Source organism: Oncorhynchus mykiss, chromosome 21, assembly GCF_013265735.2.
Source record: "Oncorhynchus mykiss isolate Arlee chromosome 21, USDA_OmykA_1.1, whole genome shotgun sequence".
Classification (NCBI taxonomy): domain Eukaryota; kingdom Metazoa; phylum Chordata; class Actinopteri; order Salmoniformes; family Salmonidae; genus Oncorhynchus; species Oncorhynchus mykiss.
The window spans coordinates 50,674,795-50,693,729 of record NC_048585.1 but is presented as its reverse complement, the minus strand read 5'-3'; the positions used below and the strand labels follow the sequence as shown (position 1 = coordinate 50,693,729).

Here is an 18,935-nt window from a genome sequence, read left to right as displayed (position 1 = left end):
TTTGGTGCGGTGGCGGTTTTACCTTTCCCTGAAGCAGAGGGATCTGCTCTTTCCAGCACTATGCGCAGGCCGTCGAGGCTGGATATTGGCGCCCCTAGGTCTAAAGGCTCTGTTTCTCCACTCTGTCAAAATACACAGCATTTTAGCAAGTTATCTTGCTAGCATTATTAGCATGTTCCCATCCATTTCAACAGATTAGGATGATGCCATATGAGCATGTCATTCAAACATGTAGCGTATCATCTCAACTTCTGTGTACTATCATTAACCATGTAAGACATGGAAGCCCTCGCTCTATTTAGAATGTGGCTTTAGCTTCCTGTATAATACTGGGGTAAATGCTTGGAAACACACCACAGGACAAAAATAAACCAACTAACTGGCAAGGATTTGGGGGAAAGGGAGGAGTCTTTCTACCCCCTTCCACCCTCATGTTTCAGGAGTGTAGTCATTCATAATTATAGCCCTCTCACTGCAAAATCTGAGGCTGGTTGAGTCAGAATGAGCTAACCACCCAGTAACATTTGAAGAGCATGAGGTTCCTTCCCCCTTCCAAGCCAATGACACTCCACCCAGTGTCACTGTCATGCTCTACAGAAGAGATGGGGTGGGTTAGATACACAGCTGCAAACAGAAAACCTCGAGGCGACCCAGCCAGACTTACTATTTTGGCCACCAGATCGTTGAGGTGGAGGCCATACTTCGCCACGACAGGGCGCAGGACCTCGGTGACGGGTTTGGTGGGTTTGGCCTTCAAGCCTACGGACCGGTTAATGGGTACCAGATCCAGCCTAAAAATAGAGGGAAAATAAATATACAGATACTTTCTCTTACCCAATCACACAATTTCTTTAAGATTATTTTGGGAGAATGGAGGTGCGAAGAGTTATTTCAAATTTTACATTGGTAAATAAAAAGGGTGGAATGTGAGAGAGAGCAAGAGAGAGATATATAGAGACATAATAATATAGAGATAGATACACTATATGTGGGGACACCTGCTCACCGAACATCTCATTCCAAAATCACATGGGCACTTATATGGAGTTGGTCCCCCTTTGCAGGTATAACAGCCTCCACTCTTCTGGGAAGGCTTTCACTAGATGTTGGAACATTGGTGCATTGGTGTTGGTGTTAATTGGTGAACATTGGTTTTCAATGGGGTTGGGGTCAGGTCTCTGTGCAGGCCAGTCAAGTTCTTCCACACCAATCTCGACAAACCATTTCTGTATGACCTCGCTTTGTGCACATGAGCATTGTCATGCTGAAACAGGAAAGGGCCTTCCAAGTTGCCACCAAGTTGGAAGCACAGAATTGTCTATAATGTCATTGAATGCTGAATCGTTAAGATTTCCCTTCACTGGAACTAAGGGCCTTGCCCGAACCATGAAAAACAGCCCCAGACCATTATTCCTCTACCAAACATTACAGTTGGCACTATGCATTTGGGCAGGTAGCGTTCTCCTGGCATCTGCCAAACCCAGATTAATCCGTCGGACAGCCAGGTGGTGAAGCATGATTCATCACTCCAGAGAACGCGTTTCCTCGCACTTCCAGTCCAATAGCGGCGAGCTTTACACCACTCTAGCCGATGCTTGATATTGCGCAGTGTGATCTTAGGCTTGTGTGTGGCTGCTCGGCCATGGAAACCCATTTCATGAAGCTCCAGAGGAACAGTTTTTGTGCTGATGTTGCCTCCAGAGGCAGTTTGGAACTCGGCATTGAGTGTTGCAAGCGAGGACTGACGATTTTTACGAGCTACGCACTTCAGCACTCGGAGGTCCCGTTTATGTGAGCTTGTGTGGCCTACCATTTCACGGCTGAGCTGCTGTTGCTCCTAGACATTTCCAATTCACAATAACAGCACTTACAGTTGACCGAGGCAGCTCTATCAGGGCAGAAATTGGACGAACTGACTTGTTGGAAAGGTGGCATCCTATGACGGTGCCACGTTGAAAGTCACTGAGATCTTCCGTACGGGCAATTCTACTGCCAATGTTTGTCTATGGAGATTGCATAGCTGTGTGCTCGATTTTATACACGTCAGCAACAGGTGTGGCTGAAATAGTAAAATCCACTCATTTGAATGGTTGTCCACATACTTTTTTGCCATGTAGTGTATACAGTAGATGCATCTGCTATTACCTGAAAAGGGTGCGCTTTTCCATCCTGAGTTCCCGTGAGCTGAGGGTCATGCAATCTTGGTCCAGCACTAAAGGCTAAACAAATTGAAAACAACATGAAAAACTACTCATAAAGCCATGAAGCAATGTCTAACCAATATAATGATAATAATATATATGCCATTTAGCGGACGCTTTTATCCAAAACGCCTCTCACGGCTCCATTTCTTCACTGCACGGAACCTTTTAAGTGCACTTGTTTCCACACAGAACCTTTTCAGCGCAGAACCCAACATGGAACACAGCTACAGTTTTTTTTTTGCGTTTTTAGCTAAATCGCTGAAGACTGTGTGCCTCTAGCCCAAATCATGTATTACATTTAAAAATAAAATGTTTTTACCTTTATTTTTCTAGGTAAGTCAGTTAAGAACAAATTCTTATTTTCAATGACGGCCTACCGGGAAACATTGGGTTAACTGCCTTGTTCAGGGGCAGAGTGGTAACGCGGGTGCAAGCAGTTGCTCCCGACGCCACTTGGGTAGAATATCAAGAGGCTCTTGCTGCCAAGAAGTTTTATATGTAAGGTGGCTAAATAAAGAGCAAAATTATTGATTATTATTATATATTATATATTATTATTTGTGCCCTGGTCCTATAAGAGCTCTTTGTCACTTCCTACGATCCGGGTTGTGACCAAAACTCACACTCATTCTTATGTTTAATAAATGTATCGTATAGTGTGTGTGTGGCAGGCTTACAATTGTGGCAAAAAAACAACATTTGAGAGTGCGCTTACCCTGGTGCTAGAGGGGTATGCAGCTGGAGGTTGAATGTTTAAAGGGGTACAGGACTGTAAAAAGTTTGGGAACTGGGCTAGACCAATTATCTTACACCAAAGACATCTTAAATCAGTTTTTTGTATGTTTTTCTGACGTGAGTAATATGTGGCAGGCTATTAGACTATCTATAATGGCGCATAATGGCGCAATCATTATTTTAGTTCAGGTTTTTTTGCAGGCTCATACACTACCATTCAAAAGTTTGGGGTCACTTAGAAATGTCCTTGCTTTTGAAAGAAAAGCACCTTTTTTGTCCATTAAAATAACATAAAATTGGTCAGAAACACAGTGTAGACATTGTTAATGTTGTAAATGACTATTGTAGCTGGAAACGGCAGGTTTTTTAAGGAATATCTACATCGGTGTACAGAGGCCCATTATCAGCAACCATCACTCCTGTGTTCCAATGGCACGTTGTGTTAGCTAATCCAAATAACTAAACAAATAACTTTCTTCTGAAACTCGTCAGTCAATTCTTGTTCTGAGGAATGAAGACTATTCCATGCGAGAAAATGCCAAGAAACTGAAGATCTCGTACAGCGCTGTGTACTACTCCCTTCACAGAACAGAGAAAACTGACTCTAACCAGAATAGAAAGAGGAGTGGGAGGCCCCGGTGCACAACTGAGCAAGGACAAGTAAATTAGAGTGTCTAGTTTGAGAAACAGACGCCTCACAAGTCCTCAACTGGCAGATTGGTTAAATAGTACCCGCAAAACACCAGTCTCAACGTCAACAGTGAAGAGGCGACTCCAGGATGCTGGCCTTCTAGGCAGAGTTCCTCTGACCAGTGTCTGTGTTCTTTCACCCATCTTAATCTTTTATTTTTATTGGCCATTCTGAGATATGGCTTTTTCTTTGCAACTCTGCCTAGAAGGCCAGCATCTCACTGTCACGTTCACTGTCTTCAAACTCCCTGTCATAGATGAGCCATGGCGCAGCGTGCACGTAATTCCACATCTTTTAATAAAGTGAAACTTTCATCAAAAAAAAACAGGTAAACAGAAACCGAACGTGACGCAACCATGGCGCACACAAACACACACAGAAAATGAATAATTACCCACAACATTAGGTGGGAAAAAGCCTGCCTAAGTATGATTCCCAATCAGAGACAATGATAGACAGCTGCATCGGATTGGGAACCACACTCGGCCAAAAACAAAGAAATAGAAAACATAGAATGCCCACCCAAATCACACCCTAGCCTAACCAAATAGAGAAATAAAACAGCCCGCCCGGACCCAGGGGAGGCTTTTGCCACATTTCAGGCTTCAAACATAAACATATAAAACTGTATTTTTTTGTGAAGAATCAACAACAAGTGGGACACAATCATGAAGTGGAACGACATTTATTGGATATTTCAAACTTTTTTAACAAATCAAAAACTGAAAAATTAGGCGTGCAAAATTATTCAGCCCCTCAGTGCAGCAAACTCTCTCCAGAAGTTCAGTGAGGATCTCTGAATGATCCAATGTTGACCTAAATGACTAATGATGATAAATACAATCCACCTGTGTGTAATCAAGTCTCTGTATAAATGCACCTGCACTGTGATAGTCTCAGAGGTCCGTTAAAAGCGCAGAGAGCATCATGAAGAACAAGGAACATACCAGGCAGGTCCGAGATACTGTTGTGAAGAAGTTTAAAGCCGGATTTGGATACAAAAAGATTTCCCAAGCTTTAAACATCCCAAGGAGCACTGTGCAAGCGATAATATTGAAATGGAAGGAGTATCAGACCACTGCAAATCTACCAAGACCTGGCCGTCCCTCTAAACTTTCAGCTCATACAAGGAGAAGACTGATCAGAGATGCAGCCAAGAGGCCCATGATCACTCTGGATGAACTGCAGAGATCTACAGCTGAGGTGGGAGACTCTGTCCATAGGACAACAATCAGTCGTATATTGCACAAATCTGGCCTTTATGGAAGAGTGGCAAGAAGAAAGCCATTTCTTAAAGATATCCATAAAAACTGTTGTTTAAAGTTTGCCACAAGCCACCTGGGAGACACACCAAACATGTGGAAGAAGGTGCTCTGGTCAGATGAAACCAAAATTGAACTTTTTGGCAACAATGCAAAACGTTATGTTTGGCGTAAAAGCAACACAGCTCATCACCCTGAACACACCATCCCCACTGTCAAACATGGTGGTGGCAGCATCATGGTTTGGGCCTGCTTTTCTTCAGCAGGGACAGGGAAGATGGTTAAAATTGATGGGAAGATGGATGGAGCCAAATACAGGACCATTCTGGAAGAAAACCTGATGGAGTCTGCAAAAGACCTGAGACTGGGACGGAGATTTGTCTTCCAACAAGACAATGATCCAAAACATAAAGCAAAATCTACAATGGAATGGTTCAAAAATAAACATATCCAGGTGTTAGAATGGCCAAGTCAAAGTCCAGACCTGAATCCAATCGAGAATCTGTGGAAAGAACTGAAAACTGCTGTTCACAAATGCTCTCCATCCAACCTCACTGAGCTCGAGCAGTTTTGCAAGGAGGAATGGGAAAAAATGTCAGTCTCTCAATGTGCAAAACTGATAGAGACATACCCCAAGCGACTTACAGCTGTAATCGCAGCAAAAGGTGGCGCTACAAAGTATTAACTTAAGGGGGCTGAATAATTTTGCACGCCTAATTTTTCAGTTTTTGATTTGTTAAAAAAGTTAAATATCCAATAAATGTCGTTCCACTTCATGATTGTGTCCCACTTGTTGTTGATTCTTCACAAAAAAATACAGTTTTATATCTTTATGTTTGAAGCCTGAAATGTGGCAAAAGGTCGCAAAGTTCAAGGGGGCCGAATACTTTCGCAAGGCACTGTAAATAATCACCCACAACATTAGGTGGGAAAAAGGCTGCCTAAGTATGATTCCAAATCAGAGACAACGATAGACAGCTGCCTCTGATTGGGAACCACACTCAGCCAAAAACAAAGAAATAGAAAACATAGAATGCCCACCCAAATCACACCCTGACCTAACCAAATAGAGAAATAAAACAGCTCTCTAAGGTCAGGGCGTGACACCCAGAGTCGCCTCTTCACTGTTTGTCACACCCTGATCTGTTTCACCTGTCCTTGTGATTGTCTCAACCCCTCTCCAGGTGTTGCCCATCTTCCCCATTATCCCCTGTGTATATATACCTGTGTTCTCTGTTTGTCCGTTGCCAGTTCGTCTTGTTTGTTCAAGTCAACCGGTGTTTTGTGTCTCAGCTCCCTGACCCTGAGCCTGCCGGCCTGTACCTTTGCCCCCCTTTGCGTTACCGACCTCTGCCTTGCCCTGACCCCGAGCCTGCCTGTCGTTCGGTACCGTTGCCACACCTCTGGTTTTCTGACCCCTGCCTGCCTTGACCAGTCTATTGCCTGCCCCTGTTTGGAATATTAAACTATTGTTTATTCGATGTGGTCTGCATCTGGGTCTTACCTTCATATGTGATACTGTTGACGTTGAGACTGGTGTGTTGCGAGTACTATTTAATGAAGCTGACCGTTGAGGAATTGTGAGGCGTCTGTTTCTCAAACTAGACACTCTAATGTACTTGTCCAATTCCTCAGTTGTGCACCGGAGCTTAACACTCATCTTTCTATTCTGATTAGAGACCGTTTGCTCTGTTCTGTGATGGGAGTTGTACACGGCGTTGTTCGAGATCTTCAGTTTCTTGGCAATTTCTCACAAGGAATAGCCTTCACTTCTCAGAACAAGAATAGACTGACGAGTTTCAGAAAAGGTATTTGTTTCTGGCCATTTTGAGCCTGTAATCGAACCCTCAAATGCTGGTGCTCCAGATACTAAACTAGTCTAAAGAAGGACAGTTTTATTGCTTCTTTAATCTGGACAACAGTTTTCAGCTGTGCTAACATAATTGCAAAAGAGTTTTCTAATGATCAATTAGCCTTTTAAAATGATAAACTTGGATTAGCTACCACAACGTGCCATTGGAACACAGGAGTGATGGTTGCTGATAATGGACCTCTGTACGCCTATGTAGATATTCCAGCTACAATAGTCATTTACAACATTAACAACATCTACACTGTATTTTTGATCAATGTTATTTTAATGGACAAAAAATGTGCTTTTCTTTCAAAAACTAGTACATTTCTAAGTGACCCCAAACTTTTGAATGGCAGTGTATATAGGTCTATGCTATGCATCAGCTCTAATATGTATATGGGTGTTTTGAATGAATCATCACCTTAGAAAGCGCTGTCCATTTCGTTGTATTAGGCTTTGAAACAACATCCACAAGGACTATATTTTACACTCAATTTCAACCTGTTGTTGAACCTCTTTCTTCAACTTGATCAAGCACAGTGAGGTGAGTTTTAAAAGCACAATACTGTTTTGATGATAAGTATTTGATATGAATTTCAATTGTGTTTGCATTGATGTCAGAGTGGTTAGAGGGACAATAGAGCCCTGAGTTCCAGGCCACGTGGAATTTTACTGATGTCATGACTCATAACTGCCAGTGTGGTGGTAATATGGTCACTGCAACGACCCAACCAGTAACGCCAAGCACTGCTTTTTAAATGGAAAAATCTTTCTTTAGGGCCAAATTTCAGCAAATTCTAAAATTGCGATTAATCACGATTAATAATGCGTTTAACTCGATTAATTATTTTAATCGTTTGACAGCCCTACTTAATACATCAATGAATCTGGATAATGTCACACTAAATTCACATTGAGATGCACAGTAACTGTGCTAAGAATCAGTGTGCTTCCCTCACCTTCTCTCCTCCCACCAGGAAGAGGTCGACAGCAACCATATTGATGCAGAGTTTCTGACAGAGGACCCGTAGCACCTCCCTGATGGTGGCTCCCGGCCGCAGTGTCACAGAGGAGCACGAGCCATCCGGCAAGGTCACATTGCAGTGCTTGGCGGAGGACACCCTGTCCCACACCGGCACTGAGTGACGATTGTCCCCCTACACAGGACAAACCATAGTCAGAGATAGAACTCCATAGAAGCAAGAGAGAGGACCAAGAGGTAAAAACAGCAACAATGTCTCTATGTCTTGTATTGTATGTAGTGTTTAATGTTCGTCCTGTCTACAAACCAAATTTCCTTATGGGGTAAAAAAAAACTACATTGAACACCTGAACCTTCAAATGAACCCCCATTAAGTCTGTCACGCCCTGACCTTAGTTTTCTATGTTTTATGTATTATTTTGATCAGGTCAGGGTGTGACGAGGGTGGGTATGCTTGTTTGTCCTGTCTAGGTTTTTTTGTATATCATGGGGTGTTTGTTAGTCTAGGTTTATTATAGGTCTATGGTGGCCTGAATTGGTTCCCAATCAGAGATAGCTGTTTATCGTTGTCTCTGATTGGGGATCCTATTTAGGTTGCCATTTTCCATTTTGGTTTTGTGGGTTATTGTCTATGTGTAGTTGCTTGTCAGCACTAGTGTTATATAGCGTCACGTTAGTTTGTTTAGTGTTTTTCCTTCATTAAAAGAAGAATGTATGCTTATCACGCCTTGGTCTCATCGTTATGACGAACGTGACAAAGTCATATGTTTCAAATAACACCTGTCATAACCATTTTGACAGCGGCATACCCAAGCCAAGAGGACTTTCAGGCAACATGCCACAAAACTAAACAGAGTCGTGATCTGTATAATGTCTGCTTCTACTACAGAGCTATCTTGGTTCAGTGTTGCCATGGTGACCTGGCCTGGCCGTGCATGCGGATGTTACCTCGATCTTGCCCGCTGAACAGGAAGTGGCCAGCTCCAGACTGGCACCTGAGGACAAGGAGCCCTGTGATTCCCTCCGACCGTTGCTGCTCCAGGAATCTACCCAACACAGGAAGGCCAGGGAGGTCAGAGGTCACAGTTAGGAATTCATTCCACATATACACAGAAAACGTACCAGTATTGCGATTATTTTTTCCATGCAAAAAATGAGAACAAGAAGCAGACATAACTATTTGTTCCTTTAAAAACCAACTGTATGTACAATATTGTGTGCTATAGCTCAGGAAATAAATACATGTGACTCTGGATGACAACATAATGCTGTTTGTTTCCAACATTAGGTCTGTTTACCTTTGTGGGTTTTTTTCGCTGCCACGATACAAACTAGTAGTGCAATACTGGTATCATCCCATCCCTACTTACTATCCATGTATCATCACAACACAGCAACACATAAAAGACAAGCTACTATCCATGCATCATCACAACACAGCAACACATAAAAGACAAGCTACTATCCATGCATCATCACAACACAGCTACACATAAAAGACAAGCTACTATCCATGCATCATCCCAACACAGCCACACATAAAAGACAAGCTACTATCCATGCATCATCACAACACAGCTACACATAAAAGACAAGCTACTATCCATGCATCATCCCAACACAGCCACACATAAAAGACAAGCATCAACACAACTACATATAAAAGACAAGCTACTATCCATGCATCATCCCAACACAGCTACACATAAAAGACAAGCTACTATCCATGCATCATCCCAACACAGCCACACATAAAAGACAAGTATCACCACAACACAACTACACATAAAAGACAAGCATCAACACAACTACATATAAAAGACAAGCATCAACACAACTACATATAAAAGACAAGCATCAACACAACTACATATAAAAGACAAGCATCAACACAACTACATATAAAAGACGAGCATCAACACAACTACATATAAAAGACAAGCATCAACACAACTACACATAAAAGACGAGCATCAACACAACTACATATAAAAGACAAGCATCAACACAACTACATATAAAAGACAAGCATCAACACAACTACACATAAAAGACAAGTATCACCACAACACAACTACATATAAAAGACAAGCATCAACACAACTACATATAAAAGACAAGCATCAACACAACTACATATAAAAGACAAGTATCAACACAACTACATATAAAAGACAAGCATCAACACAACTACATATAAAAGACAAGCATCAACACAACTACACATAAAAGACAAGCATCAACACAACTACATATAAAAGACAAGCATCAACACAACTACACATAAAAGACAAGCATCAACACAACTACATATAAAAGACAAGCATCAACACAACTACACATAAAAGACAAGCATCAACACAACTACATATAAAAGACAAGCATCAACACAACTACATATAAAAGACAAGCATCAACACAACTACATATAAAAGACAAGCACCAACACAACTACACATAAAAGACAAGCATCAACACAACTACATATAAAAGACAAGCATCAACACAACTACACATAAAAGACAAGCATCAACACAACTACATATAAAAGACAAGCATCAACACAACTACACATAAAAGACAAGCATCAACACAACTACATATAAAAGACAAGCATCAACACAACTACATATAAAAGACAAGCATCAACACAACTACATATAAAAGACAAGCATCAACACAACTACACATAAAAGACAAGCATCAACACAACTACATATAAAAGACAAGCATCAACACAACTACACATAAAAGACAAGCATCAACACAACTACATATAAAAGACAAGCATCAACACAACTACATATAAAAGACAAGCATCAACACAACTACATATAAAAGACAAGCATCAACACAACTACACATAAAAGACAAGCATCAACACAACTACATATAAAAGACAAGCATCAACACAACTACATATAAAAGACAAGCATCAACACAACTACATATAAAAGACAAGCATCAACACAACTACATATAAAAGACAAGCATCAACACAACTACACATAAAAGACAAGCATCAACACAACTACATATAAAAGACAAGCATCAACACAACTACATATAAAAGACAAGCATCAACACAACTACACATAAAAGACAAGCATCAACACAACTACATATAAAAGACAAGCATCAACACAACTACACATAAAAGACAAGCATCAACACAACTACATATAAAAGACAAGCTACTATCAAGGGAAAACATTTGTGTAACATCGCCAATGACATAAATCAGATGAAGCTCAAAACACCATTTGAAATGCTGCTTCAGGAGTTCACCTTTCATCATAACGAATTTATAGCATGCAGTGCTGTGCTGTGTATTGCCTGACCAAAGAACATAATGCATGCCAGAAAGCTTCTTGTCAATATTGAAACCATACACAAGAAGTTCCCTCACAGGAAAAAAACGTTATTTGAATTGAATACATAAGATTAACTCCTTGTGACATTCTATGACTGAGAATTGCTGACCGAGGTTGATTTCTCCAATGTCCTTTTTCTTGGGTCCCTTTCCGAAGCTCCGGTTCCGGGACCAAGAAAAGAAGGTGCCCCGTTTCTTATGCTCATCATGCTCGTCTCCGGGGTCCTCATTAAGTGACCTTCCTGACCTCTGCTTCCTTGCCTCCTATTGGTCAACAAAACAACTAGGTCAAACAACATGTCTAACACTTGGGTTGTATACATTAGTGCACAACGTAGCAAACCATTTTGCTATTGAAAACATTTAGGGAAAAAAAGAAATTGCAATGGAAAATTTGTTTCTTATTGGACAAGTTCAGGTAGTCCCCTTTGGTCTGTTTTCTTCCATTTGGTATCTAGTGAATATGACCCTGATGTTTTGAAGGTTAACAAACACCTATACTGGCTACAACACAAAATGTGCATCCCACAGGCGAATGACACAAACATCTGCGATGGTTACTAAGACAATAGCAGATACTATTTTGGCTGTTAAAGTTACTTTAGTACAAGGCGAGTACCTTAATGGGCGTGGAGAGGGAGAGGGAGGAGCTGGCGCTGTGCTTGGAGGGGGCGGGGCTACAAGGGATCTGGTAGGGGTCAGGTAAAGGTCGTCCCTCCACCTCGGCCAGCATGCACTCCTGATACAGGCCAGACTTGAGGAACCTGGAGTAGCTGTCAAACTTCATCAGGTTGAAGATCTACAGACAAAATGGGGAAAGAAAAGGGACTGGTGTTACAAAGGGTCACAATCAGTTATGACATGTGTTATGACATATGTGGTAATAGCTATGATTAAGTCATGTTTGTAACAACATTGGACAGATCTACACTGACGTTGTACAGGCCTGTGAGTTTGTGGGGGGGTGTGTGCCAGTTTGTGTTTGACCTTGGTAAAGCACAATAGCCATTTTGGAAACAGGCAGATAGATGACACTGAATAATAAAAATTGTTCCAGCAGTGCTCCCCGGCAGTTGACACTGTGCTGCTCCCAGCCTTATGTGTGTGTGTATAAGGGAGGGTTGACAATAAAGTATATTATTATTTATTCAACAACATAACATAGAGTAGTAGGCAGTTGGTCCTCTCACTTGTAACTGCTGAGCCTTGAACATGTTTGGACATGGGGAGGTGAGGACGTCGTCGGCCAGTTGGGCCTGACTGTCGATGTTGACCGGCGTGGTGGCTTTACTGGACAGGAAGCTGTTGTAGATCTCCCCTGCCCTCTGGGATAGCTGGAGAGGAGAGGAATATGTTTTAAAAACACACACACAACTATGACATAACCTAGTCCATTGTTATGAAGGGGACTGATTCTGGTGTTTTACACACAGATCCTCACTCAGCCACACAAGGTGCTGCACAACCAGCACTTCTAAAGGCACCAAGGAATTGTCTGTCGAGACACACAGACATGTCCAGTATATTGAGGGCTCTTTTTTAATCAATCCATGACATCCAAAGCATCCATGGACTAGATAGGAAAGTATGGTTTGGTCTTGGTGATGTGTACAAGGAAGAACCTTACCTGCTTTTTGTCCGTTACAGGTATATGACTGAAGTATTCGCAGCCCTGCCAGAACAAGATATTCTCCTCACTGAATTCCTTCTTGAGGAATTCCTGTGGAGACACAAACAACAGCTTTATCATACTTGCAGTAAGCCTGGAGTGTCCGGGTCCAATGTTGATTGGCTATTGATGGATTCTGGTTTCTAACGCCTAAACTTGAAATATGGTTAATTATCAGGTATCCTATTGAAATATTGAGTGCTATGGTTTAGATGGTCTACACCAGAAGTTGATGGTTATCTGTAGGAGGAAGGTGGGTGCAATTAAGCTTGGAATGTACTGAGTGTAGGGAAAACGATCATATGTGGCAGGCATTGATCAGGTGAGAGAGTCCTGGATTAGTGATGAAGGGGGTTTAGGTCAGGTCAGGTCACGTTAAGGGAGAAGGAAAAGTTTATTGCCTGTATCACTTAGTTTCCTGCCTAGCAATAAAGATGCAATGTTTAGCGAGAAGGAAGAGACTCCATCCAAAGTGGGGTACATATACCACCACTATTGTAAACATGTTTTGTCGGTTCAGCTGTTCGATCCTTTGGGAAGAATAAACTTAGTTTAAGCTTTCATAGTGTCCGTCGAGTTCTTACTCTGATAATTAGAACCTAACACTATATAGTTAACTATTGCTTCTATTCCATAAGAAGAGAATGGTGTAACGCCTTCAAACTCAACTCTGGACCTCGAAGTCAGTTCCACTGCACTTTTTCATTGTTGCCCTCTAATCAGGAACCGATTTAGACCTGGGACACCAGGTGGCGGAAATGAATTATCAGGTAGAACAAAAAACCAGCAGGGTTGAATACCCCTGTATGTCTGAGGTAGCTTCACATTGATTTCATCCAACAGAATGGAGAATGAGAGAGAACTGTAACATCACGTAACATGCAAACTAAAACAGAATTTTGGACGTCTGAGGAAGACGAGTATAGATTTCATCTAACAGAATAGAGAATGAGGAAGATAATGGACTGTTGAGTTTGTTGGGTTTCAGATCACATAACTAAACTAACAGTGAACTAAAATAAAACTCAATTTCCCAGAGTTCTTTACAGTACATACTGAGAAGTAGCGGACGCCAATGGGGTCCTGGAGCAGGCGCTCGAAGCAGGCGGCCCAGCTGGCCACCCGGCGCTCTGACAGCCTCCTGTGGCTGCCGGCGCCGGGCAGACTGCCATTGCTGTTCAGACTGCTCTGGCTGCAGCAGCCCTGGAGCTGCACACCACCACCATGGTCTGGAGAGAGAGGAAAATGGTAGGGAAAGTGGTTAGGGGACAACGGGGGTAGGGACCAGAACTGTTCTGACAGTGACTGTTCTGACAACAACAGCCTTAATGCTGCACCATAGTCTACAGCAAAGAAAAGTTCATTCAGGGACTCAATTCTAAGCTAGTTCAAAGAGAGGGAAGAAAATGCTATTAGTCCAAAACCACTCAAAAGAAGGGAATAGCTTGGGAACTGTGGAATCTAGAGAAAGAGGACTATTTTAACAAGTACTTCCAATGACTCAGTTAGTGCCTGCTATCATGGCGGCAGATGCCCATTTCAAAGTCCCACCAACCAGAAAGCAAAAAATCAAAAACACAAAAAGGAAGACAGTAAGGTCTGTTACCAAATTGCTCTTGAATGGTCAATGTCAGGCAAGAGAAGTGTTCGCGATCTGCCAATGCTTACGGAATTGAGGAATTGTAAGCCTCTGTTGGGAGCTTTCTGAAAACACTACACAGATTAAAACATAGCCTCCAGCACCAGGGTATCTGATCACTGATAAGCATGCACAAGCACAGGACAAATAATAATTACATGTAGCCTCTAAATGCTATTGCAAATATTACATGACAACTTGGACACTGAATCATGACTGTTCGTGACTGACTACTTTACAATGTTGTGAGTAATGCCTCGGGATACAGTCTAACTATAGAAGCTCATGCTTTTGTTAGCCAACTCGCCCAGCTGAATCAGTAGGTGTCAGCAGAGTTGTAAAGGCATAAAACAAGCTGGTTTTTACAAGCCCTCACATCTCCCATTAAAAGACGCAAGAGATGTATTCCATTTTCTATTACACAAATCAATTTGTCCCAGACATTTGTTTATATTTTAATTTCAAAACTCTGCCAATTGACCTCAGTGACGTGATATTTGGTTTGGAGTTGACACAATATTTGGTATTTGGTTTGGAATCTTGAGTTTGCCAGCAGAGAGCAAATATGGGGCCTGTGTTGCTTTATAATGGGATGGTTTTCAGGATAAATAGCATAGAGTTTCTTCGCCACATGCTCATTGAAAGAGCTAAGCAGCTCCTCCAAAACCACAGCGCCATCGAACATGGCGTTCAGCAAACATTATTAAACGTCTGTGAAAGGGTAAACCAACAGCAAACACACAATCCAAAACCCTATCCTAAAACAGTGTTTCCCAACTCCAGTCCTCCAGTGTCCCGAACTTCACAAATTTTTTGTTGCAGCCCCAGACAAGCCCACCTGATTCAACTAATCATCGAGCCCTCAATAAGTGGAATCAGGTGAGTTTGTCTGGGGCCACAACAAAACCGTGTGCTGGTTGGAATACTCGAGGAGTTGGGAAACCCTGCCGTAACCCCAAGAGCCTTTTGTTGAGGTCGTAAATAAATAGGTTGACATCATATTCTGTGAGCCTGTTTAATTCAATAACCTCAGAGTTGCGTGTTGTGGAGAGCTTAATAAACACACAATAAAAAGCAAACATACAGGAAACGGAGAAAGACGCTTTCAAGAAAAAGGCACACAAAAAGTGACTTTTATTGTTCAACAAAAAGGTCCATGGAGGGACAAAACGCCCCATTTGGCCCATGCTTGTTTTGGAACACTTTTGTTGAACTCAACTTAAAGCTTATTACTTAGCCTAGTACATACAGGTGCAGGAAGCAAAAATATGTGCTGTGTTCTGTCATCACAGATAAAGTGAATGTAAGAACAAGTGTAATGGAAAGAGAAATGTACTCACCACCTTCTGAGGAAGCAGCCGACTGAAAGACAACAAAGAGAGACATGAGTGAGAAGATGTCGTCATGACCTCCTCCTGCTCCGAGGCAAGGAACCACTGGAGCCTGAGCACAGAATGTCTCTCCAGGCATCCCACCAGTGTGTGTGTGTGTGTGTGTGTGTGTGTGTGGGATGTGGGTGGATCCAGCCCAGGGCCTCTGCACACACACACACACACACACACACACACACACACACACACATACACACACACACACACACACACACACACACACACACACACACACACACACACACACACACACACACACACACACACACAGCTGTTCACACCTCAAGAATGGGTCCCACTTCTCACCACACACACACTCACTACCTATGACTCACATGCTTTAGACACACAAAAACACACTCGGGGCACATGAACATATTCGGAGATGCACACTCTCTCTCACACACACTCTCTCTCACACACACACATGCACACGCACACACACGCGCGCACACACGCACACACACACGCACACACAGACAAAAAAAAGTGCCATGTTCCCTCTCACTGGTGTCTGGTCAGACTAGAAGTCATCATGAGAAGCCACTTAAGCTTTTGCTTGCACTAATAGGCCACTTTTCACATGCAAATTCAGGGGCTGAGTGGGCAATGAAAGTCTATACAAGACTATAGGCCATAGAGTGATCAGCAATTCTGACAAGCATCTTTGGAAAGAGAAAAAAATAATAATCACAAAGCCCGGGTGTAACCATTATGCCGATTCTGTTGCAAAACGTTTTGTCTGTTTACTCCAAACGGAAAATGCAAGCAAGAGTTTCTATTGGACAAATTCAAGTAGGTCCCTCCCTGTTTGTTTCCGTCTGGTTCTTAAACAGTAAACGGTTTCCGTAATGAATACACTCTCCTGGAATTTCATTGCTGGCATATTTATTAGCGAAATGGTCTCTTCTCTTTACAAGAATAGGTTGATTTTATGCAGCAGCTACAAATGTTTACTTAGCAAACCATTTGAAGACATTGCTGGTGAGAGAATGGCAGAAAACCAGGGATATCTGTTAAGATTGGTTTAGTAAGGCTAAAATAAAGGTGTACAGCTGAAAGGCAAATATTTTCAAATGCAGCAGAAGAAATTAGTAGAGCATCGTTCAGCTTTGTCCAAGAACACACTATTAATCATTGTGTTGGAGGATTCATTTAGAAAGAGAGACTGATTCCCTACGCCACTTCAGTGTGAACATGCTGGTAGATACAGTCACCTCCAAAATTATTGGCACCCTTGGTAAAGATGAGCAAAAAATACTCTATATAATAAATTATACAAATACTGAGCTGTATTGTACGCTCAAACAATTGAGAAATTCAATATTTCATAATAATACAATTGCTCAGTGAAAGAGATTTTGTTTAACAAGTCATTTCAAAATATCTCTAAAAGGGATAACGATGCAGCCTTTTTCTAAAATGTAAACACATTGGGAGGGATCTTTGACCATTCCTCCATACAGAATCTTTCCAGGTCCTTGATATCCTTTGTTTGCTCTTATGGACTGCCCTCTTCAATTCAAATCACTCTGGTTTAAGTCCAGAGACTTAACAAGGCCCCCAGGCCATTGCAAAATGTTGTACTTAGGGTTATTGTTTTGCTGGCCAAGTTTCAGCCTCCTGCCAGAGGCAACCAAGTTTTTGGCTAAATTGTCCTGTTACTTGGTAAAGTTCATGATGCCGTTGACCTTTAACAAGGGCCCCAGGACCAGTGGAAGCAAATAGCCCCAATAGCACTTGCAACCAGGCTAATGCTTGAGATAAATCATATAGATGGCACCGGAAGAAATGTCAGCCGTCTTATGGGCGCCTAACCAATTCTGCTATTATGTGTTTTTTTGTCACGTTATTTGTAACTTATTTTGTACATAATGTTTCTGCAACCGTATCTTACAGCAAAAAAGAGCTGCTGGACATCAGGACAGTGATCACTCACCTCGGATTAGACAAAGATTTTTTCTTCAACAAGCAGGACGCACAGGCTGTACTTCAGACACCCGACAAGGCCGAAATCCCCGTCATTGGCATGCGAAAGAGACGCAGGTATAGAGGACACAGGGCGGGTGCCTCGTAAGGATCCGCTGACGGCGAGTGGGAAATCTGTCCTTACCATCAATATTACTTGCCAACGTACAATATTTGGCCAATAAATTAGACGAGGTACGATCACGAATACCCTATCAACGGGTCATCAAAAACTGTAATATCTTGTGTTTCACCGAATCGTGGCTGAATGACGACATGAAAAACATTCAGCTGGCGGGACATACGCAGCACCGTCTAGATAGAACAGCAAGACGAGGGGGGGCGGTCTGTGTATATTTTGAAACAACAGCTTGTGCACGAAATCTATGGAAGTCTCTAGATTTTGCTTGCGTATCTCATGATAAGCTGTAGACCACACTATTTGCCAAGAGAGTTTTCATACATTTTTTGTAGATGTTGATTTACCACCACAGATGGATGCTGGCACTAAGTCCGCACTCAGTCAGCTGTATAAGGAAATAAGCAAACAGGAAACCACACACCCAGTTGCGGCGCTCCTAGTGGCCGGGGACTTTAATGCAGGGAAACTTAAATCAGTTTTACCTCATTTCTATCAACATGTTAAATGCGCAACCAGAGGGAAAAAAATCTAGATCACCTTTACTCCACACACAGAGACACGTACAAAGCTCTCCCTCGCCCTCTATTTGGAAAATCTTATCATAATTCTATCCTCCTGATTCCTGCATACAAGCAAAAAAATTAAAGCAGGAAGCACCAATGACTCGGTCTATTAAAAAAAGTGGTCAGATGAAGCAGATGCTAAACTACAGGACTGTTTTGCTAGCAAAGACTGGAAAATGTTCCGGGATTCTTCCGATGGCATTGAGGAGTACACCACATCAGTCACTGGCTTTAACAATAAGCGCATCGAGGATGTCATCCCCACAGTAACTGTACGTACATATCAAAACCAGAAGCCATGGAATACAGGCAACATTTGCACTGAGCTAAAGGGTAGAGCTGCCACTTTCATGGTGCGGGACTATAACCCGGAAGCTTATAAGAAATCCTGCTATGCCCTCCGACGAACCATCAAACAGGCAACCCGCCAATACAGGACTAAGATTGAATAGTACTACACA

At 42.1% G+C, this 18,935-nt stretch overlaps 1 protein-coding gene across 2 annotated transcripts in view; it reads right to left on the bottom strand.

The window, feature by feature from the left end:
- The window catches only part of LOC110500660 (regulator of G-protein signaling 12), a 78,168-nt gene that overhangs the window by 13,850 nt on the left and 45,383 nt on the right, over positions 1 to 18,935 (bottom strand). For both annotated transcript variants that reach the window (XM_036958126.1, XM_021578147.2), the window contains exons 4-14: positions 15,751 to 15,772; positions 13,828 to 14,000; positions 12,730 to 12,822; positions 12,293 to 12,436; positions 11,722 to 11,901; positions 11,213 to 11,366; positions 8,678 to 8,775; positions 7,707 to 7,904; positions 2,146 to 2,219; positions 665 to 791; positions 23 to 122 (exon numbers count right to left, since the gene is read on the bottom strand). In XM_036958126.1, the coding sequence (XP_036814021.1) occupies positions 23 to 122; positions 665 to 791; positions 2,146 to 2,219; positions 7,707 to 7,904; positions 8,678 to 8,775; positions 11,213 to 11,366; positions 11,722 to 11,901; positions 12,293 to 12,436; positions 12,730 to 12,822; positions 13,828 to 14,000; positions 15,751 to 15,772 (1,363 nt within the window). The remainder of the gene's footprint in view (positions 1 to 22; positions 123 to 664; positions 792 to 2,145; positions 2,220 to 7,706; positions 7,905 to 8,677; positions 8,776 to 11,212; positions 11,367 to 11,721; positions 11,902 to 12,292; positions 12,437 to 12,729; positions 12,823 to 13,827; positions 14,001 to 15,750; positions 15,773 to 18,935) is intronic.